Source organism: Pogona vitticeps, chromosome 2 (assembly GCF_051106095.1).
Source record: "Pogona vitticeps strain Pit_001003342236 chromosome 2, PviZW2.1, whole genome shotgun sequence".
In the NCBI taxonomy this organism is placed as follows: Eukaryota; Metazoa; Chordata; class Lepidosauria; order Squamata; family Agamidae; genus Pogona; species Pogona vitticeps.
In genome coordinates, this window is record NC_135784.1 from 184,318,452 (window position 1) to 184,340,737 (window position 22,286).

At 45.4% G+C, this 22,286-nt stretch overlaps 1 protein-coding gene and 1 long non-coding RNA gene across 2 annotated transcripts; one reads left to right on the forward strand and one right to left on the reverse strand.

The window, feature by feature from the left end:
• Positions 1-1,223: 1,223 nt before the first annotated feature.
• Positions 1,224-5,353, forward strand: LOC140704742 (uncharacterized). The gene is made up of 2 exons (XR_012084137.2): positions 1,224-1,362; positions 5,159-5,353. It is a non-coding gene; the product is annotated as an uncharacterized LOC140704742 (long non-coding RNA).
• Positions 5,354-9,281: 3,928 nt separating this feature from the next.
• FARSA (phenylalanyl-tRNA synthetase subunit alpha) lies at positions 9,282-22,061 on the reverse strand. Its single transcript, XM_072991565.2, has 13 exons — positions 21,838-22,061; positions 18,819-18,956; positions 18,529-18,631; positions 18,175-18,289; positions 16,789-16,881; positions 15,359-15,487; positions 14,789-14,904; positions 13,674-13,758; positions 13,128-13,227; positions 12,771-12,939; positions 12,038-12,115; positions 10,300-10,414; positions 9,282-9,612 (listed from the first exon to the last, which is right to left on the reverse strand). The coding sequence occupies exons 1-13, from the start codon at positions 22,018-22,020 to the stop codon at positions 9,507-9,509; spliced, it is 1,530 nt and encodes a 509-aa protein (XP_072847666.2). The 5' UTR covers positions 22,021-22,061; the 3' UTR covers positions 9,282-9,506.
• Positions 22,062-22,286: the final 225 nt, after the last annotated feature.

Below are 22,286 nucleotides of genomic sequence, written 5' to 3' on the forward strand. Positions count from 1 at the left end.
TACAATCCATGTGCAGACAGTAGCAGAATAGAAGCTTACACTTTGAGAATGCAAGACACAACTACCCCCTGCCTTGGTTAATGGGATTAGTAAGCTAAAATTGTTCCACCATAGGAAACCATAAAGCCACACCACTTTGCTGTGGTCCAGGAAAACTATTTTGAAACTGATCTAACAAGCGACACAGCAGGTTGTTGGAAGTAAGCCAAGTGGAGGAGAAATAAAGTATATAGTAAAGATGAAGAGACTGAAATACTTGCATTACGAAATGCTGCTGACATGGTAACAAATTGTATGGAATCTTTTAAAACCAGAAATATGCCAATAGCTTAAGTGATTTGTACTATTGTGTTCTGGACTAGTTCAAGGAGCTACTTTAATCAAAGAAAATTAGAAGATGTCTTTGATTTTAAATGAAGATTGCAAAGCAAACCTGAGAAATGTGGCTGTCATGGTCCCATGATGTGATGCCACACAAAAATCACTATAATAGGCAAATGGTAGAACACTGATCTTATTTATCATCTTCTTAATAATCTGCTCTTACTGAAATGCTATCTTCTACATAAATATTTATTTGTTTAAAGCATTTTTATCCTGCCCTTCATTTTATTTCCCTCACAAACCCTGGGTCAGAATTTTTTTTGATTAAATAATTATTTACAAAGAAATCTAAACAGTAGTACTGTACTGTGGCATCTTTAAAACAGATGCCTGTCACTGCGACCTGTCTTGGATTACAGCCCATTTCCCCAGTCAATGGAAGGTTACTCCCAACAGTTCGCTCCAGGTAGCACAACATGTCGGCCCTTGTTTTGTTGTTACACATGCTAAAACAAACTAATACAGGGACCTTTCGGGAAATAATGAAAACATGCGACAAAACCAAAATTACGTGGCCCCTTCCAACGACCCCCAGGTTCACGCACGAACCTCAGCGACCCGTGCCAATTCCAACTCTATATATACCTCTTAAGCTTTATTGTGCCAAAAGCTTATCAAAAGGGCATCATCGGCTATTATTCTGTTGCATCCCTTCCGCAGATGCCCTAGCTGGGCATTCGGAGACCGAAAGAGACCCAATCAAGAGGGGGAACCCTCCCGTGACGTCACGGGGGCGGGCGGTGCCTTGCCCCTGGGTTTCCCCTGCTCGCCGCGCGCCCGGGCTCCTCTTTCGAAAGGAGACGACGCGAAGCCGTCTGTCTGTTGCGCCGCCGCTTTCCCGGCTCGAGTCCGGCGAGGCGTCGCTGTGCCGGCTGGACGGAGGAGGGTCTCCTGCTGGCTGTTTGTTCGCAGGGCTCGGCCGAGAGAGACCCCGATGCACCCTCAAGGCGGGGGAGGCGAGCTCAGGTCTCGATCCAGGTGAGAGGCGAAGAGGATGTCTGTCTGTCTGTCTGTCTGTCTGTCTGTCTGTCTGTGTGTGTGTGTGTGTGTGTGTGTGTGTGTGTGTGTGTGTGTGTGTGTGTGTTTTGGAGGGAGAGCCGGGTCGGTGGGTGGGTGAGAAGAAGGGGGCCCCTTGTCTTTGCAAACGGGCGCATCCTGCTTTGGGTCTCCTCAGAGGGAGAGGAGCTGCGGCGCTCCCTGATGCCCGTCGTCCTTTCGTCGGAAACATGATCGGCCGGGGCTCTCGCCTGGCCCGCTCACGGCTGGGTGCTTGTCTGGGTCTGATATTTGAGAGGCCGCGTTGCCTTGGGTCGGGGCGCCCGGGTCTCCTGAGCCGCGAGGGTCGTGGAACAGAACCCCCCGGGGGGAAGAGGCTCCCAGACAACCCCCTCCCCATTTGGATGGTGTCTGCCCGCCTGCCTGTCTGTGGCGCTTTAAAGCGGAGGAACGAACTAAACAAAAGGGCGGTTTATTTTCAGCTGCCCGAGTCATTATAAGTTCGTGGACTTGAAAGGCTTAGGAGCGAGTAACAGGATTCTCCAAAGCCTTCGCTCTCGCTGGAATTAGCTCAGAAGGCCGAAGGCCGGCGGACGGCTTTTGCACAAAGGACTTGGCCGCTTCGGAGTCGTACATTCTCTTCTGGCCGGGTCGTGGGGCTTGAGCGGGGGGGGGGGGGCCGCGAGCAGGAGAAGACAGGAGCTGGTGGGATTGCAAGCCTACCGGGCCCCCCTCGTGTCCTGGGGGAATCACAGGGGCTCCTTTACGCAATGAAATCCCGAGTGTGATGGCTTGGGCAGCCTCCCAACACCCCCCACACCACCGATCCAGAAGCCAGTCCGAAAAGTTATACCAGTCTCTACTCTCTCTTACCTATAGAGCAATAGAGAAAAGTTCTAATATTGAGGGGTATTGGGCCATTGCCAAGTTGTGTCCCTAAGATCTCCGCTAAGGAATAACAAAAGAAACGAAAATCACAGACTTGCAGATTCACGAAAGAGCAAGTGGTGACTCTTACATGAGATACCTTGTGGAAGACGGCTGATGTAGCAATGTTGGATTTATGGAAATAGCTGGAAGAATCTAATTTGGTTGAAGAGCTACTTTAAAACTGGCAACCATACAGGACCCCTGCAAAAGTATTGATTTTAAGTCAATGCTATAGGTGTAACTTGGATGATGGACCAAAACTCACTAGGAGACCCTGAAAGGTTGTTGGAACCAGTAAATATCAGTGGACTCTGGAGATCTGGTATAAATTCCTATGAATGTTTGAAGGTATTGCAGAAGTCAGGGGTGTGTGTGTGTACATCTCAATAGCTGGTGCCTTGGTATTGCTCTGTTTCCAGGAATATTTGAGCATGCTTCAGTTCTGTTGTAAAAGAAGAAGTTCGCAGGCCAGTTTAATTATACTTATGCACAGGACATCCCCAGGCATTTCTTACACCAATTTGTGAAGTTTCCCCTCTGCAGCATCAGGCTGGCCCTGGATTTCTCCAACTACTAGGCAACTGAGCTTCCTATCACTCCCTGCCAGAGAACAGTCCAGCACATCTGGAGGATGCTGTGTGGAGAAAGACTATAGTGATCAATGAAGCAGAAATGTTGTTATCCATTCTATTTGAGAGCTCTTGGAGATCCTGGCCATCTTCAAGACATCCACAGCTCCCTTAAAAGTTTATTTTGAACTGGGTGGCAGGAAGGCTAGACAGGTGAAACAGTTTCCAGCAGGTTTTTACACACACACTTTGTCAGCATGTCCCTTTTTATGAAAGAAAAGTGACTGAAATAACTATGACTTGAGTTTTGTTTTGAGAGTGAATAATTGTTATTATTCAAAAAACATCAGGCACAGCCAAACAAAATTATAAAAACATTATCTGGTATTACATAATAGAAGTTTTAACAAAAAACCTACGTATCTGTTAAATTAGTAGTCCCCAACCTTGGACCTCCAGATGTTCTTGGACTACAACTCCCAGAAGCCTTCATCACCACCTCTGCTGGTCAGGATTCCTGGGAGTTGAAGTCCAAGAACATCTGGAGGCCCAAGGTTGGGGACCACTGTTTAAATAGCGACATAGCACATGTGCTGTTCCTAATATTGCCATTTTTGTAGCTCTGATGTTATTTCTAGAATCTGCAACTGCTTGTAATACTGTGTGAACTTTCTTGATATTGTTCCCAAAGCCCCAATAACTACGGGGACCACTTGCAGTGTATTTCATCCATAAGAGAGATGTTTTGATTGCCAGGTCTCTGTATTTTGTTTGTTTTTCCAATTCTTTATATTCAACTCTGGCCTCTCCTGGAATTGCAATGTCAATGATCCAGACATTTCTTCATTCTGTTACTACTATGTCTGGTGTGTTATGTTCAAGGCGTCTATCCGTTTGAATCCAGAAACCCCACAAGATCTTGACTTCCTCATTTTCTGACACCTTCTCTATGTGATCTTCCACGGGTTTTTGGAGGCTAAGTTATATTTTTTACATTATGGCCAGTGCACTAATTTTGCCACTTCAAAAAGAAGCCTTCAGTTTCTTTCTTAATGGTCCCCATTAAGCTACAAAACCCAGATCTCAGAAATCACACCATTTTTTGCCACAAAAATGGCAGTATTAGGAACAGTATACAGTACATACTGTGCTGTTCCTATTCAACAGTATTCAACAGATACTTAGTTTTTTGGTTAATACTTGTACCTGTTATATAATACCAATCAATTTTTAAAATAATTTTGATTGACTGTGTCTGGTAATTTATCATCATCATCATTCAAAAACACCAGGCAGTTGGAAGTGTGAAACACACGAGGAAAGCTTTTACCATATGTGGTGGACTTGTAGAGTAGCGAAACAGTATTGGATAGCAGTACATAATGTTACAAAAAAATACTGCTTTGTAATGTTCCACTAACCCCAGAACTGTTTTTACTGAGCATTATACCAGACTATATAGATAAGACAAAGAACTATCACTGCAGCCAGAATTCTTTATGCTAAGAATTGGAAGAAATCAGAGATACCAAAGCATGAGGAAAATACGGGAAGCGGCAGAAATAGGTACTGTACAGTATTTTATCAGAAGTGCTGAAAGGCTGTGCAGTACAAAAAGCAACTATAGGATTTATTATATAAATGGCTTGAGTTACCAGATACTGCTTGAATAACATAGATTTAAACTAAGATATAACTATATGTTAAAACTTGGAGGGCAATCAAATTGTAGAAAAGCGGAAAGTTGATTTGATATTGCAACATGAATAGAGTGGACGACAGTACATTTTGTTTTCTCCTACCCCTCCTTTTCCCTCCTATATCCCCCTTTACCTTCTGTACCCCTTTACCATATCCCAAGTTGTCAATTAAAAAGCAAAACAAAAAACCCAACCAGACACAGTCAAAATTATAAAAACTTTGACTGTTATTATATAACAGGTATAAGTATTAACCAAAAACCTAAGGAATATTGGCACAGTATGTATACTGTTCTTAATACTGCTGGTTTTTGTAGCTCTGTTGGTGTTCTATAGGTGAGTCATCACCTGATTTTCTGGCATCTCTACTTAAATTCAGATCACCGTGATCTGTTTTTGTTATGTCCCCCTTGCCCTTTTGGTCCCAATCTAGATTTTGCTCTCAAAAGCTGTTGTAGAGCACAAGGCAGCAACCACACCGAAGCAGGAGATGGTTGGGTTTCTTTTCTTTTCTTTTTTTTTTTTTTGGTCATGATAGGCATTCAGTAACCTAAGCACCTTCTGCATTGGTTGTTTCAGAGTCTCCTTGCTCCTGCGGACCTTTGACTGCCAAGGAACCACTGCCAGGACATGGAGGCTGACTCTCCACCATGGTCAGAGAACATGAGCATTCCAAACCGCACAGAGGCCTTGGTACCGTTGCCTCAGCATGCCTCTTCTTCCTCCAATGAGAGCCCTCTTTATAGTGATTACCAGCCACCTGTCTTAGATCTCCTTCCTATACCCAAGGCTGCACTCTACATGGTGATGGCTCTGGCTGTGGTAGTGAGTGTTGCTTATGCCATTGTTGGTCACCTGATCAAGGACTTGGCACATGACCTGGCAGGTAAGTCTGTCATGGAAGGGCAGCAATGATTGCCAGTGTGCTCTCTGTAGCAGTTGCTCCTTTAAGAACAAATACCAATTCTGTGTCAAGAAAAGCTGGATTTTAAACATGTAGGCCAATGTGAATTTCCAGAATTGTTTTGAGTAATTTAATTTAGTTTTGATCATGGGAAAGAACAAGCTGTTATGCAAGCACAGAAGCCCCATCCCTGAATTGCTACAGAATTGACTCAGTTTTATATCTTTAGATTTCTTTTAGAATGCATTGAGACATACTTTAAAACATACCATCAATATCACAACAGCTAGGAACTGTTGTGTTTTTTTTTAAAGCTGAAATCATCACTGTATTTGTTCTATGTTTCTTCTGAAGTGCAATATACATAAAACTCAGCCTTTTCGATTCATTCACTTTTGGTACATTATAAAGCTAAACTACATTCTAAAATCTGGAGATTGGTCGAATTCAAACAATAACTACAGCTTGATCCCATCACTTGGTTGGAAGGTCTTTTATAAGGAGATTGCTTCCAACTACAGATGAAGCAAAATCTTCCAACATACCTAGCTGCCAGACATGGTCCAGTATGGCCTAGATATTTAGGAACAAAAAATCTGCCTTCTTTCTTCCCTGCTGAAGCAAAGGGCTATACTACTCTTAAGAAGTGGGAAAAAGCTTGAGACCAAGTGTGTAGTAGATAGCTCTTGTGTTTAGAATAAGGAGGCTTAAAGGGTGACTAAATAGGCATTTATCCTGCTTTTTGGTCGGCAGTGGGGACAGGCTGATTTGCTCCTATATCCAGTGATTAGGCTTTTTTTTGCTATAGCAAAGGAGCCTACCTCCAGAGGGTTCCTACCAGCCTCTTTCTGGAGGGGCTTCTACTATTTTGATGCAGATAGGATTGCTTTTTGTTCAATCTGACCAATTCATGATAGTGGGAAATTAAGCACTTCCACTGCTTCTCTGCGGAGGGATAGAAGTAAGAAAAGTTCTTTACACTGTACTAGAGCATCGCTGATGTACTGTATCACACCCAAAGGCATCCTGGACATCAATTTGACCTCTAGATACCCTATTTAGCCCACTCCAGCCCATGATGAGCCCATGTAGACAAGACTGAGTTTCTAGTCCTCTTATTTACCACAAAGTGGCTCTTGTGAAAATTAGTATGAGGTATCACAAACCAGCTCTGCAAAGTGATTCCTAGGGTTTCTAGGAAGCTCCTAGCTAGGAGACAAACTCTTTCAGGAGATAGCCAGCAACGGGAGACAGATAAAACTTCCTTTTTCAAATACTCTTTTAACAGTTAAGGGTCTCCCAGAATTGTGTACTAATCCCTCCAAGTAGACTATTCGGGAGCAAATCTTGGTTACTCTGTCTTCAGTTTGGTACTGAATGCAGCTATCCTGACCTACCTGCCTGCCTTTATCATTGAATTACATGTTGTCGTTCAGCAAAACAAATATGTCTGTCTCTACCCACAAGGCCTTGCACTCAAATGAAGATGGATAGAATTAAAATATTGTTTCTTAGTCAGCTATTTGGAAGCAGGAAAGCTTCTCTCTCCCTTGAAAGGGAGACACAGGTGGAAGGGAAAGGCACTTCCACTACTACAAATCAGCACCTTCACTTAATTTACACCAAACTAGGTTGCAACTCAGGACCCCTATCCCAGTCTAACTGTACTTGGATGCCTTTCCTGAAATACCAAAAAGCTTTACCTACAGAAAGGGCACATAGGGTTTTCAGGGTCTGAAAGGATTGTTTTGTGGATAAAGTACAGCTCAGTAGGAGAATAGGTATTTTTCATTCACAGTCCCAGGCTTAGTGCCTGACAGTTATGTTCTAAAAGGACTGGGGGAAAAGACAGCTTAGCAAAAAAGAATGGGAACTGTTGACATTTTGAATGGCAAAAAGAAGCTTAGAATGTCTAGCACTGGATGACGTTGAGTCACTGTTGACATAGAACTGGCATATTCTAGAGAATCTCTCCTCCTTCATGAATTGTAAAGAATTCAGCATCAGGCAAGGATCAAACAACAGCTCCTTTCTGCTATTTATGTATGAAAGCCCTAGAAAGTTACATGGGGAGCTAGGCAGGAGCTATCCCATCTTTGATTGGTGGCAAATTTTATGATTCCAGCTCATGGAGAGATCCTCTGTAATATATCAGCCCTCCTGCCCCCCCCCGATAAACTACTGTTCACCCAAACCCTGATTTTCTGTCCTTGTCTTTGCTCTTTTGGCACCGTTCCCATTCTCTTCCTATTCCACATGAACAATTCTTGGCTCAAGTCGCTCAGCAAACTTGTTCCCTATACGGCTGCATTGTTTTTTTCCCCCCCACTATCTCCTTCTAGATTGCATGTTTGGGCCACAGCCTGAGGATCCTGAGAAGGAAGAGCCAGAGCCACCATCTCACTCTGGCTTTCGGCCCTCCATCCTAGCCAAGAACCGCACCTGCACCTGCTCAGTGCAGCATGCTGAGGAAGTGCATATAACCCTAGCGGAGGTTCCACAAGCTACCTAGAAGCAGGCAGCGCAGCCTTGCAGAAAATGGGCAGTGGCATCAAGATGCAGCTGGTGAGTTCTTGGCTTCCTGAACGAAAGGGAAGAGAACAGGCACAGTGGCCGAGCCAAAGGCCAGCTTTGGGGCCGTTGTCCCAGCATCTCCCGACAACAGCGGCCTAGATGAAATTCAGCTTTTTTAGCACCATGAATTCCAGGAGAGCTGCTTTAATTTAGAGCCAGAAGACCCTGCACCTTTCTCCAAGCAAACGTCTTTTCTCCCTGTAACAGCAGGAGAGGGTTATGAACCAGTTTAATGCCCTATACCCGTGCAGTTTTTATTGACTGTGGTTGCCCACAGGGAAGGGTGAGCAATATTACAAGGTGAGAAAGCAGAGCATAAAAAAAAATAAGAGCGCACAACCACTTAACTCTCTGAACACAACTTCAGCTGGTGGAGACTCTACCCTAGAAGCGGAACTTGGAGTAGTGCCAGGGCTATTCCTACAGGCCCTGTCGTAAAAAGTATATATATTTTTGTACACTGAAAATAAATATATATGTGCACCCTGTGCTGCTGTTCCACTTTGCTGCCCAGGATTGTACCCATCTGGCCTCCTAGGCAGTGTGGTCCCTTCTTGAAAGATTTAGGACTAATCACTCTCCGGCAGGGTTTCCACCACCTTCCAGCTGCAGAACACAGGCACCTATTTCACTCTTGGGCTTAAGTCCAGATTCAGCTATACAGAGGCTCCAAAAACAGGCTGAAGTAGCAGCACAGTAACTCTGGTGCCATTACACAAATGCATGTTCAGACCTTTCTAATTTCAGTATGGACCCACCTCTTTGGGTGGGGAAAGGGTTCACACGCACACCCATCTTCTAGCATGCCTGGGTACTTGCTTCTGTTTGGAAGCAAAAGGTCCTCCCTTTAGTCTTCCTAAATAGGAATAAATAAGGGAACAAGTGGGATGGCAAAGCTGGGTACTCACTTCCAAGGAAAAACATACCAGAGTAAAGAAGATAGTTAGAGACTATTGGGAAAGTGGCGAGAGCAGAGAATTCTAACGATCACAAAGCCACTTATGGCAAAGTAGCATGAATAAGTTGGGAGGATGCCATATTGGTTTCCCAGTACGTTCCTAAAGCGCAGGAGAGAGTTTCTTCCTGCCCTCCAAAACCCAGGATTTCATGAAGGAAGAGGTCCTTTCTCCAAATGAACTGATCTCCAAAAGCACATGAAGACAACCCTTGTAACAGAACCAAACAACCAGAACAGGAGCTACTCCAGTCTTACTGTGAGCACTGTGACAGTCAAGAATCTTTTAATGGATACAACCTGGGCTACAAGGTAAGAGAGACAATTCAGCCTTGATCCTTCCAAACAATGTAGCTAAAGGTCCACACAGAAGACCATGACAGCTTGTCGATGACTTTCCCCCAAAGCAACCAGGTCTGCAAGTGGCTCCAATGTTCCAGCAAGGAAGAGTGCTAATAAATAGGGAAATCTGAAGAAAAGTAAGAGTCTGAAGTCTAGGCATCCAAGCGGCAGATTGGGCTGTCATATACCATCTGTAGGTTGACTTTGTGACCAACTAACTCCCGGATATTATTGATGCCGTATTTGATCATGGTGGGCCTAGAAGTGAAAAAAGGGAGGCATCTCAAAAAGAATAGCTTGGAAAGTACATTCTCCAACAAAAATACTGGGGAACATGATGAAGCAATTTTAAAAATCCAAATACGAATAGTACAAACAAACACAGCAGACATGCAGGGGTAAACAAGGTCAATACAAATAATATCATACTAGGTTTCTGAGACCAACCTCCCAGTATCTTCCTTTTCCCCCTTTCTGCTGGCATTCTAGATACCTCTGCGGAGGACACACCTTTTTCATTCAACTCCTGATGCCCAACATATACGCATATCATTGTGGATTCTTCATTAATTTGTTTCAGGAGGAAAGCCTGTTGACTGTGTCTAAGGGCAGGAAATGGGTGAAGTTTAATCCCCTAGAGGTGAGGAGGACACATGGCTTGGGTCAACCAGTCGCATGGCAGAGATTACAGAGACATGGAGAAAGAAGGCAGCAGTTGCAGACAGGGCGGAGCAGGGGCTTTATTGAGATTAGTTTCAGTCCTTGCTTACTTAAGAGTCTTACCAGAAGGGTGCAACGTGAGTTAAGAAGAAGCTTGGTCCCTGCCAGAGGTATGAGTGGCTCTCAGCCTAGGAACCTCCAGCAGGTTACAATATGAAGAGGCTGCTTCAAAATGAGGCTGTCAGGATCAACCCACCTTCCTTGATTCTTCCTGAAGACACTTACCGTTCCAGAGACAGTCCCCAAGCAATGACAGACACCCCATCTGGCAGACCCATCGGCAGCAGCATCTCAGGGCGGAAGACCCCTGAGTTGCCTACTTCCACCCACTTTTTCAATCCTGTAAGAAAACAAAAGTTAACTTTATTGTTAAGTCAAACAAGGATGGCAGGGCAGTCAGCCATGGATCTTAGCACGACATAGATCACAATCCTGCGCAGTTTCCGGAATCCAATCTGCAAGCATCCCTGGGACACAGGACAAGGCAACAGCAGGCAGGTTATTTTATATCAGACAGGCTGCCGAGAGGGCATAGAAATAGATAGAGATGAGGTGGATCATGTAATATATCTATATAGAATTCACAACATAGTTCATTCACCATCTTTTCTCCAATTACATTCAGAATCAAAATGTTCTACAGCTTGGCAAGCTCAGCAGCTATTCTGAAAAGCAGAAAGGAGGCAAAGGGCTAAACCTGTGGCACACTACAACTTGTCAAGCTGTGACAGCATTAAAGGACGTGGGGAAGAGCAATATGTTAATGCAGGTTACAATCACATTAACTTCTGAAGTCCTTAATGGCTTGGGTTCCAAACATAAGACTACCCAGGCAGGTCTTCAGTACAATATTGTGGCCCAAACACACACACGAAGACACAAAAGCATCTTGCTGGCTCTTTCACAGTATCAGGGTCTCAGCTGTCTAAAAGCTCACTGAACTTTTAAAACAATGGCTGAAGTCCTGCTGCTTAATTATGTAAGCAGAAGCCTGCAAACAACGTAACATTCAGTCATTTCTAGCTGGCAATAAGTAACACTGGAATTCCTGAGCACATACCAAGCCAGTGGCAGTCTGCACTCATGAAAATCCCAGCAGCAACTTGTTAATTGCCAGCTAGAAGTGACTGAAGATTACAATGTTTGCCTTTCATAGCTATAATTAAGTAGCAGGATTTCAGCCCCTGGGGGGAAAAAAACTTTTCAGTACATGCTTGCATATACTCTCCCGCCTTCTGGATACCCTTCTCACTTGTAAGCCTCCTTGGAATAAACAGGAATGAGGAACAGCCAGTTTCATTTTCTTCAAAAGCATTTACAGCTGTTTTGTTACATTTCACAAGGAATTAAAAAAAAATCAATTACTAGAATTTGGAAGAAAGGACAGGTCTTAATTTCAGGCAGCTACAGCTTCACGGGCTCTGAATTTCATGTGGAGAGCTGAGGATTGCGGTTTTGTGCTCCAGAAAAACACAAGGGCACAGCCTCGAAGTACCATGACATCCTGGACCTCCAGAAATAGGAACTCTTACAGATGGGTGGGAAGGCGGCATGCTGTCAGGCTGTGTTGACACAGTGGAAAATAGTCCTAATTTACAGTGCACTCTCAGGGTGACCAGTTTTTGCAACTGCATGAGTCATAAGGGGATTATCAAAGGCTAAATTGGGGACAGTCGGAATTCCTTCTTAAGGTAGTGAGCGTGCAGCTGCCTTCTTGGCTGAAGGGGAAAGTTGACATTTCTCCTAGGTGAGAATCTACATAGAGGTCTGACTGTTTTGATTGCTCTGTTCCTAAAAATTATAGATGCGGCTGGCCTCAGATGCTAAAGGCATTTTGCCGAATAGCTAAAGTGCTAACTTCATGGGAACTAATTCAAAGACGATGGGGTAATCGCCGGCAGGAACAAATAAGACTCAACATTCACAGCTTCTTCAATTGTCTCCACCCAGTTCTTGCACCCACCTTGGTGGTAGCTGAACACCTCCATGCTGGGCTCCGTGTAAGGATTGTAAGCAGGCTTGAAGCGCAGCTGGGTGATCCCTGCCGGATATAGGAAATTGGTTGCTGCAAACAAAGAAAGCAAAACCCAAGCAGCCTCACTCTTAGACTGCGGCCCCTCCCCTGACTTGTCCTAGGCACAGCATTTGGGGCTCTTTAGTCTCGAGAAAAGGCGCCTGAGGGGGGCCATGACTGAGACATATAAAATTATGCACGGGGTGGATAAAGTGGGTAGAGGGAAGCTCTTTTCCCTCTCACACAATACCAGAACAAACAGGGATCCACTCCAATTGAACTTTGGGAGAGTGAGAACAGAGAGAAGAAAGTATTTCTTTACCCAACACTTTGTTAGTCTGTGGAACCCCTTGCCACGGGATGTGGGGATGGCATCTGGCCTAGATGCCTTTAAAAGGGGATTGGACAGATTCCTGGAGGAAAAGTCCATCACAGGTTACAAGCCATGATGCGGATGTATAATCTCCAGGCTTAAAAGGAAGGTAGCTCCAAATGCCAGATGCAGGGGAGGGGTATCAGGAGACAGGGACCTAGTGGTCTCGTGTGCTCCCAGAGGCATCTGGTGGGGCCACCGTGAGATACAGGAAGCTGGACTAGAAGGGCCCTTGGCCTGATCCAGCAGGGCTCTTCTTATGTCCTCAGACAGGCATTCAATATTCTCATTCAGCAGTGCTCATCTTACCCAGTTTGTTGAAAAACTCCTTCAGAACTCCCATCAGGTCTCCCAATGTCAAGCCATAATCAGCCACCACTCCTTCAATCTGGTGGAACTCAGCCAGGTGGGTGGCATCCAGTGTTTCATTCCTGAACACACGGTCAATGGAGAAATATTTGGCAGGAGTGAATTTTTCCTGTAGGAGAAATTTCTGTCACAGACCCACACTCTGGCTTTGTTGAAACATTTTAGTTTCAGTCTATCTTGGTCTTATCAGCTTTCGGGAAGACCCACTATTACTTTACAATGAAGCACTTCAGTGGCCAAAAATGTTTATACCCGGCTTATTCCAAAGGAGGAAAGGGTACTAATGGGCAATTTTACCTGCTGTGCCAACTGATACAGCATGCGGGCACTGGACGCAGTGGTGTGTGTCCTAAGCAGATTCTTCCGAGCCTCCTCTATCTTCCAGTCATATTTGTACCTTGGAGGGATGGAATATAACATTTGAAGAGAAATGTGCAACATTAATATCTCATCTGCAGGGTCCAAGAACAGACTAAGCAGAGATGTCACTTATCAGAAGAGTTCAGAAAAGGGAATAGTTTCACTCACTCCTCTGCTCACTGTAGATTTAGTGTTCCCAGCTAAAGAATCCAAGAACACAGTTGCATAAAGAAGCATAAGACGTTAAATGCAAGTCAGTTAGAAATATGGAGTCTCCCCTTCACCCAACCTTGTGGTAAAAGTGTCACACAGAGAAATGTCCCAGTTATGTTTAGGAAATCTGGGAAAGAACTATCTAGACTCCTGAGCAAGGTATGGGGCAGTTTTGCCTCAATAGCATATGTGTGCCTTTTCACCACTACTGTCCGTCTTTTGTGCTTGCAGGCCCAGTTAGAGAGAAAAAAATGTTCTGACAAATCTCACCCCTGAGAGCCATAACCTCCTTGAGAATGAACCCTCTTTACTCTCTTCAGATAATCCATGGGAAACTCAATGGCTTCAGCAGGATCTGGAAGGAATGAGACAATGCAAGTGACACAGACACGTGGGGACTCCATGCGAAGCACATACAATGCAAGGGCAGCAGGGCGGGGAAGGGGAGAGCTTGAGATATGTGCTCTCCTTGCTCTCTAGTCCCAGGACAACAAAGGCTCTCAAAAGATGATTCGTGTCATTCTGGCCACTGTTACTTTTTCTGTAGCAAAATCTATTCTCGCCATACTAAACTGCAGAATACTGGAGCTTCAGAAAGAGAGAGACATATACTAGAGGGGCCCCCAGTCTTTTGGGACACATTTAGAATTATGAGCAAGGGGCTTGGATACCTTCACAGAATGATTGCTGTGGAAGGCATGCCAGGCACAAGAAATATTTGCTTATAAAATGGAAAGCACAGAAGGTTGACTCTAGCAAATCTAAAACAGATCATAATGAATCTGCATGTTAAAAAAAACATAGTAGCTGCCAGGGTTCCCCTTGACAAGTTTTTGTCCAGTCGTGTCCAACTCTAGGGGGCGGCGCTCATCTCGCTCTTCAAGCCATAGAGCCAGCGTTTGTCCGAAGACAATCTTTCCGTGGTCACATGGCCAGTGTGATTTAGACACGGAACGCTGTTTACCTTCCCACCGAGATGGTACCTATTTATCTACTCGCATTTGCATGCTTTCGAACCGCTAGGTTGGCGGGAGCTGGGACAGGCGACGGGAGCTCACTCCGTCGCGTGGATTCGATCTTACGACTGCTTGGTCTTCTGACCCTGCAGCACAGGCTTCAATAAACCACCATTGCTTCAAAACTTAAATTGGTGCATCCGAACTACACAGAAAAAAACATCACAGATTCAGTGCGTGGCAGCACTGTGCCTTGGCACAGAAACATGGCTGCAAACTATCTTCATGATTTTTACATGGAAAGAAAACAGCACCACCAAGATATCACAAGGGTGCACATGTTTGTGTGCTCTCTTTCCTCCCTTTTATCCCAGTTGTGAAATGTTGTGGGGGGGGGGGGCGGAATCACATGACTATTAACCAACCAACCCTTTAGAAAGAAAGTGTCGTGCTGGTCCCGGGCAGGATGCTGCTGTGGTTGGAACAGGGCATCAAAATTCCAGAAGGAGCTCTCAATGAAGTTATTGGTGGGCATTTCTGTAAAACTGGAGATACAAAGACACAGCCATTCTTCTGTTACCTCAAAGGTCAGACCCCAGCACTAGATTATGACAGAATATAGGGATGCATTCCAATAAGCATGGGACAAGACATATTAGGCCTAGAAAAGCAGTGGGGCAATATTTGCTTCTGTTACCGTATTTTGCTAATATTGTCTTCCTCACAGAAAATGGTCTACACAGACAGAGAAAACAAAGCTACCCAGGTCTCCCCAGCAGACTGAGCCATGCTTGGCATGACCCCATCTCCTACAAAGCAATGCAGCTAAAACAACATGGAATCTGTATGCTGTGAGACTACCTTGAATTTAAACAACCAGCATGGCAGTTTTCACAAAGATGCACAACATAACACACCTTTGTCATCCCCAGCTGCCATTTTATCCTTCCTACCACCGCAACTCCCCAGCCAAAATTCTACACATGATAAAGTACACACCCCATTTCAAGGAAGATTTGTCGGAACTGGCTGCGGACCTTGAGCAGCGGGTGGAGGTGACCACTTTCAGGCATAATGCCCAGTGCCTCAAAGTTATAAGTCTTGAAATTCAAGTTTCTCCAAGAGCCACTGCAAATTTGGGCAAGAGAAGGAAGAAGAAAAGTTAATTTTGCAACTGATTTTTTAAAAAAACCATGTTTGCCTTAGTCTTACATGGACGCTTAGTGGAAAAGGTAACTCGTTTTTCTGCCATAAGAAGAAGTTATTAGTATTTAACAGGAAGCACACAGGTAAGAATTCTGCTAAACTGGATTGTAAGACTGATAATATCTATGAATACAATTCAGCATCCCATGACAGCTGAGGAGAAATTGGTAAATCTTGATTTCTTACTGGGAACCAAACAATTTTTACAACCAAGATTCAGATCCATAGTACAAGAATGCATTCTAGACCAAGGGTCAGGGAACTTTTTTACATTTTACCCCCTAAAAAAATTATATACACTGACATTACCCCCTTGATGTGAAAGGAAGGATCTCGGTCACATGCGGCCAGTCGAGTGCCGCCACTGAAGCCTCGCTGCCCAGGCCGCCTCCTACTCCTCCGCCGCCTGGCGGGACTGCACTCAGTCCTTGGCCCCGCGGGTGTGGCTCCCTTTCTCTGCCAGCGGGCGGCTCCTGGGTGGCCATCGAAAAGCAGCAGGTGGCTCGCCCTCCAGGGGCACCCAACACCACCTCCAGCTCCGGCGGCTGCTTGCTGGGGTGGCCACGGGCCTCACCATCGAAGCACCGCGACAGCTGCCGCATGGAGGGCAAGATGCTCCTCCAGGCCCGGTCAGCCAGTGCGGAGGCGCCGCCGAAGGAAGCCGCACGGCCGGACAAGCACTGCTGCCGCCCAACGGGCTCCTCCGGGGACGGGGCGTGGCGGCCCAGCGTCAGGAGGCTGAGCCTGGCCCAGGCCACCGTCATGGCCGTGCCCTCCCCCCTCCACTACGATCCACCTCTCCAGGCACTGGAAGGAGAGGCTCCTCCTGGCTGGGGCGCTCCAGCCACTCGCCCCGGCCTTGCCCTCTGCCATGGCTGGCCCCACTGCCACCTCGGCTGCCATACACTGCCGGCCGGGCACTGGCCGCCATCCGCCATGGTTCAGTTGCAGCCAGGCCGGAGAAGGGGGTGAGAAGGGGGGCAATCGGGCTGCTGGGGACCCCCCTCCAGGCAGAAAAGGAGGAGGAGGGAAGGGGTTTAGGGTCGCGTCCTCATTACCCTTAGGATTTTCATTTTTACCCCATTTGGAGTAATTTACCCCTGTTCCCTGACCACTGCTCTAGACACAACATGTAACAGGAGATCATAGATCTAATGCTGAACAACAGCTCTAATCCTACAGCCGATTCCCTCTTATAGGCAGGGACCAAGGTCATTCCTCACCTTGCAATCATCTCTGGGGTGAGGTCTGTTTCCTGCTTGGCAATAGTTGTACTAAAAGCACTTCCTTTTTTAATCCAGTATGTCTTAATGGTCCTAAAAGGGGGGGAAAACATTACTTTATTAAGAGGTAGAACCATTCAAAACAGTGGTCTCAGGGTTATCTAACAAGATGGAAGCTCTCGCAGGAACTACTCTTTCAAAATACCCAATCATCACTACTTTTCTTTCTGTAAACTCCTGGCTACTTTGTACTGCAGCATCCATTCCAGTACTGTACTGTAACAGTACACCCAGCAGAAAGAATATGCAGAATGAGAAAAGAACAATACTTGTCACTGGCTGTAAGACGAATGTGAAATGGGTTTCACTGTATATCTGAATGGTACTACAGTAAGAAGTTCAACGGTTAAAAGTTGGCCATCTGTCCCAAAACTCAAAGGTTTTGGATAATCTTTCCTGGTCTAGTGGAAGGCAAGCAATAGATTTAGATTCAAATCTTAAATTTGCACGTAAGTCACAGACTCACACTGCTTTGAACACCTTTTCTGCTGGCAAAAGAAACAAAGACTGATGAAGACATCAGCAAAGTGTATTTTCATTGGATACCGGGTAATAAGTGGATTAAAACAGGTCCTGTGTAAGAAAAAATTGTGCCAAATGTATTGGAGAAATTGGAGTGGAGAATTTTGTAGAACTGAAAAACCTCAAACACTGATATTTTCATGAACCCCTTAATGCCCCAAGGCCATTTGAAAAAACACCTGACTGGCCCAGCACTCTGACAACTGACTGAATAAGTCAAACTAACCAAATTGACCAGTGATGCATGCCAAAAAGGAGAGCGATGCAAAAATCCACAATACCACCACAATACTATTTTTCAAAGCAGATTAGGTATCAGAATATGACTTCTCTGAACATTTTGGAACTTCTTTCATCGCTTGCATCTAGAGACGTGACTAGTGAATTTGATTGCTTTGGTCTACTCAGAAGATGCCATGAAAGCCATTCTAGTCTATTCTGGAAAGTTTGGGGCGTTAAAAGATTAACAAAATAATATTTGAAGCTGTTCAGTCTTACATATTCCTCTTAAGTGGGTACAACACATTGTGATGCTTTGGGCTATTTTTTTTTTTAATTTCAAACATCCTGTTCTAGGTGTTATGGGTCCCCCTTTCCTGGTAATAGTTTTAAATCAGAATAAAAGACCCTGAAAAACTTAAGTATGGATGATGTATAGAGCGGTACTATAACACATGATTTGAGGAGCTTCACCACCAGAAGTACTTCTCTGTGCAAAAGCTGCAAAGGCTCCAACCTAGCTAGATTTGTCTTCCCAGAAGCAAGTCCAGAAAAGAGTCAAATGGTGGTGGAATCTAAACTCACACTTCTGCCAAGAGCTTCCGCTTCTTCAGTTCATTCTTGTCCCTTTCCTCTATGTTGTCAGCCTCTCCCTGCTGCACCAGGAGCAGTTTCTCTCTCACGCAATCCTGTACAGACTCTACCTAAAAAAAAAAGTTTTTTAAAGCAAAGCTTTTTTTTTTACATAGGGCTCTGATGAGCTCATTCTTGGATGAGTAGACATTGCCTAGAAGGGCGGGATAAAAGTCTAATAAATAAATAAAATACAACATGTGGGAGGGCAAAATCACATGTACACTTACTAGCAATTTTTCTGACATATGAACCATACCTCTCTGCATAAGGAAGGACTCAAGACAGATAGAAATCGGGGACTACCTACCACCCGGAAGATCCGGGGTCCATCTTCTGAGCTCTTGTCCACCCGGATCCACTTATTAGACATTGCTTTGCTGAAGCCCACTTTTCCACTTGGCAGCTTCTACAATGCAAGAAAGGTTATGTATTCATCAACTGCACACTCAGACCAAATGCCACACAACCAAATATCTATACTGAAGAACATCCTCAGAAGAAACAAGGAAGGAAATTCAACAGATACCTGTGTCAAAAGTAACAACTGGAGTAAATGATCCAGAAACAATGAAGTTATGGAAAGGATTTTTTACCATTAGATCACTCTGGACCAGACCCTCAGAGGGTATGCTGTTAAACACCCGGACTTCATGGCTCCCTTCCTCCACAATCTCTTTGCCCTCAGATGTCAACTCCCATTTCTTGGATGTGCGCTGCTCTGCATCAATCACCTAAAATATATATATATATTAAGAACATACTTAATTTTTTTTAAAAAAAGAACATATTTAATAGAATCTTTTTTTAAAAAATGGGGGATGCAGCATATGAGAAGGAGAGAGAAACAGAGGAAAGGGAAGTAATGACGTAGCATTTGAGAGGTGAGACATCAGTGATTCTAAGTGTTATATCATTTTAATATCTGTGACCTTGCACATAAAATAGATATGTTAGGCAGAATGGCTGCAGCCTAAGAATACTTTTCCACATACCATCATACGACATTCAATTGTACTCTGAAGTGGTACAGCCTAGGCACAAGCTGACCATCTCAGCAAGAATTACCCCCTATAGTGTGAAGAGAGATTTGAGTACAATTTTGTAACATGCTTATATTGATGTCAAGACGAACTAGTAACAAATCTTCAGGGCTCCTGGCTCTTCCTTTTCTAAGACAACCATTTTCCAGTTAGAATACAAATGACTTTGCTCTAGCACACCTCTGTGGGATAGAGGCACACTGCTACCATGCCTAGTTACACAAGATCCTTCTACCTCACAGCATGCATATTAGGAATGAGTAGTGGGTAGATGTGAAGAGAGCCCAAGTGTTAGTGCGCCATCTCCTCTTGATAAGTCAAATATATGTGAGGGAGCAGGATGGGAAGGTGAGGATGTGGAAGACAGTAGACCGAAAGGGGTTAAAGCTGAGGTCTGCCTGTCAGAAGAGGGGATGAAGGAAGGGGAGGAGCAATGGGTGGAGGTCTGGGAGGAGAATGTTGAAGAGGGAACTTTTACACGGGAATTTAGGGCAGTAACGAGGAAGAAGAAAGAGAAGGAGGAAGAGACAGTAGCGCCCGGAGTGAAGTCCTTAATAGATGACTTTCCTAACCTGACGGTGGGAGGACTACTGCCGGACCCTCTTCCAAAGCCTGCGGGCGTAGTAGTCCAAGACACATTAGAATGGACAGTGGTGGTCTTCCCACGCGGACGTGGTCATTGGAGGAAGGTGGTGCGCCCCGGACCAAGCTTCAGCCACCCACCAACCGAGGGGGATTGGGCTCACCACCCGTGCTGCGGGACCATATGCACGGTGAGGAGTGCCCCACTACGGAAACCCACCGACAGGGAACGCTTTGGGCCGACTCCCCACTTTTGAAGCAACGTTTTAATGTTAACCCTTACGGACTTGTTGAAAAGGTGTTTCCTCAGCCGGATACGTTTATGCCGACTGAAGTGGTTATTGACACACCAGTGTTAAATGTTAATAAATTGTTAAAGTTACAAGAACCTATAGAGACTCCATTGCCTGTTTATATGAGCCAGCCATTTAACGAAACCCATGGGCATTCTGACAGTAGACATGGGACATTTATATTTCTATCCCTGGAGATACAAATATACAGTAAGTATCAGTGCCATAGCTGCCTGGAAAGTCCAGTCCCTTCCCCCCAAACCAGCAACTACTGCTTGCTGCACACTCAGTGTCATTCCCATGGTGCTAATTGCAGAAGTAGCAGAGCCGATCACTCCAGCAAGGAGGTGGGATGATGAGCCTTCCCACTCAGCTGTTGAGGGGTTGGCTGCATGTGGAGGCACCTGCCAGGCTACTTCCATGATTGGCGCAACAGAAATGATGCCGACCCCACATACAGCACAGCAACTGGTAATTGAACCTGCTGGTTCAGCGGGGAAGGACTGCATTTTCCAGGCACCTAGGGTGCTGATACTCACATCCACAGGGATATGAATACAAATATCCCATACCTAGTAGTGCGTGGACTATAACTCTTTAAGATCAGATTTTGGCTGAAAAGATGTTTGATAATGAATATGCTGGTTGATATTATGTACTTTTTGCTGTTCCATAAATAACTGTCCCAGAATCACCCTCTACACTTTATGACTGTGGGAGCCATTCTAAACCAGGAAATTTATCTGGTATTTCAAACTGGCCTTCTAGGATCCACCTTACAGAACCACTGCTGAAAGATTCTGAACACAAACCCCCATCAGACATTGCAGTAGACCATGGACCCAGCTTTGTCTGTGGCTTCAAAAAAGATCAGCAAGATTTCCACTCTTCCCTCACCCTCATATTTGGAAAACATACAGAGGAAAGAAGCTTACTCTCTAGATACAGTACTGTCACTGAGATGTTAGGTTTAAACACCCCTGCAGTAGAAATGAGAGAATCAATGGAGAAGTTTGAGGTTTTAATACTGGAACGAGGCACTGCTCTCATGACAACCCACAGTTGTGGGTTAACCATGTTGTGTAGTCAACCACAGCTAGAAGAGAAGCTAAGGACAACCCTACCAAGTTGTCTAGCCTCTATATTGCAAATTAGAGATGGGACTCAGTTTGGCTGAATATCAAACCAGAGTTGTTCTGCTCCATCTCCAAATTAACCAAACGTGAACCTACTTCATTTCTTCCGCATCTGTACACTGTAGCCCCACGTCCTGTTTATTTATCTACAGACAGAACGGTAAAGGGTCCAGAAATCCTCCCTGCACCAAATTATAATCCAAGATAAAATAAAGGGACATGAAAGTGCATGCACACACACCCCTTGCCACAAAACCAAGGTAAGACAGCAGCATGCACGTGGAGGTGTCGTCCTCCAGGTCTGGAGAAAAAATATATGCAACTTTTAGGAAGAAGCCCTGCCAGAGAGATTGCCAGGAACTAACTTCACGGCTGCTCTCCTTCACCAAGCTTCCTACCCGGAAGTACCACCTGGGCATCAACTTTGCCGAGGCTTGAAGCCCCGCCCCTTCCCGCTCAGAAAGCGGGGCCAAATGCCGGAATCCTCCCAAAGTCGAACTCGGGCCCAACCCCGCCTTGGGGCGTGGTCAAAAGGAGGCCCCGCCCCGCTCGCGCTCTCACCTCTCCCAGGGCCTGTAGGCTCTTCACCGCTCCGACCAGCACTTGGTGATCTAAACCAAGGGCTGCGGCCGCCTCCAGGCTGCAGATCCCGCCCTCGCCGCGGGCCGCCGCTGCCTCGAGCCTTTGTAAAAGCAACTCCGCCGCCGATCCCGATGCTGCCGCGGACGCCACGGTGGGAGACATCTTCCCGGCGAGCCTGACAAGGATTTCCGTGCCCTTCCGGAAGCGGAAATGGCTCTAGTCCCTTTCTACCATAGAGTTTTCCAGAGCTTTCCTCCAGAGCCTCCATTTTACGAATGCCTCCCAGCAGCGACTGCTGGTAAAGTCCAGCCAATTGGAAATGACCTCATCCGTCTAGTGATGGCCGCCGAAGGAAGACCGAGACGGTCGTGGTTTCTGCGGAAGAAAGACCGGCTGTGTCTTCTCCCTCGGCGGTCTCCGTCATGGGA

Excerpts from the sequence above, each read along its gene's own strand:
- FARSA (XM_072991565.2), bottom strand. The coding sequence starts at position 22,020 with ATGTCTCCCACCGTGGCGTCCGCGGCAGCATCGGGATCGGCGGCGGAG. Across the intron at positions 12,940-13,127 it reads TGTATCAGTTGGCACAGCAG|GAAAAATTCACTCCTGCCAA; the intron begins GTAAAATTGCCC and ends TTTCTCCTACAG. Across the intron at positions 9,613-10,299 it reads TGGGGACTGTCTCTGGAACG|GCCCACCATGATCAAATACG; the intron begins GTAAGTGTCTTC and ends TTTCACTTCTAG.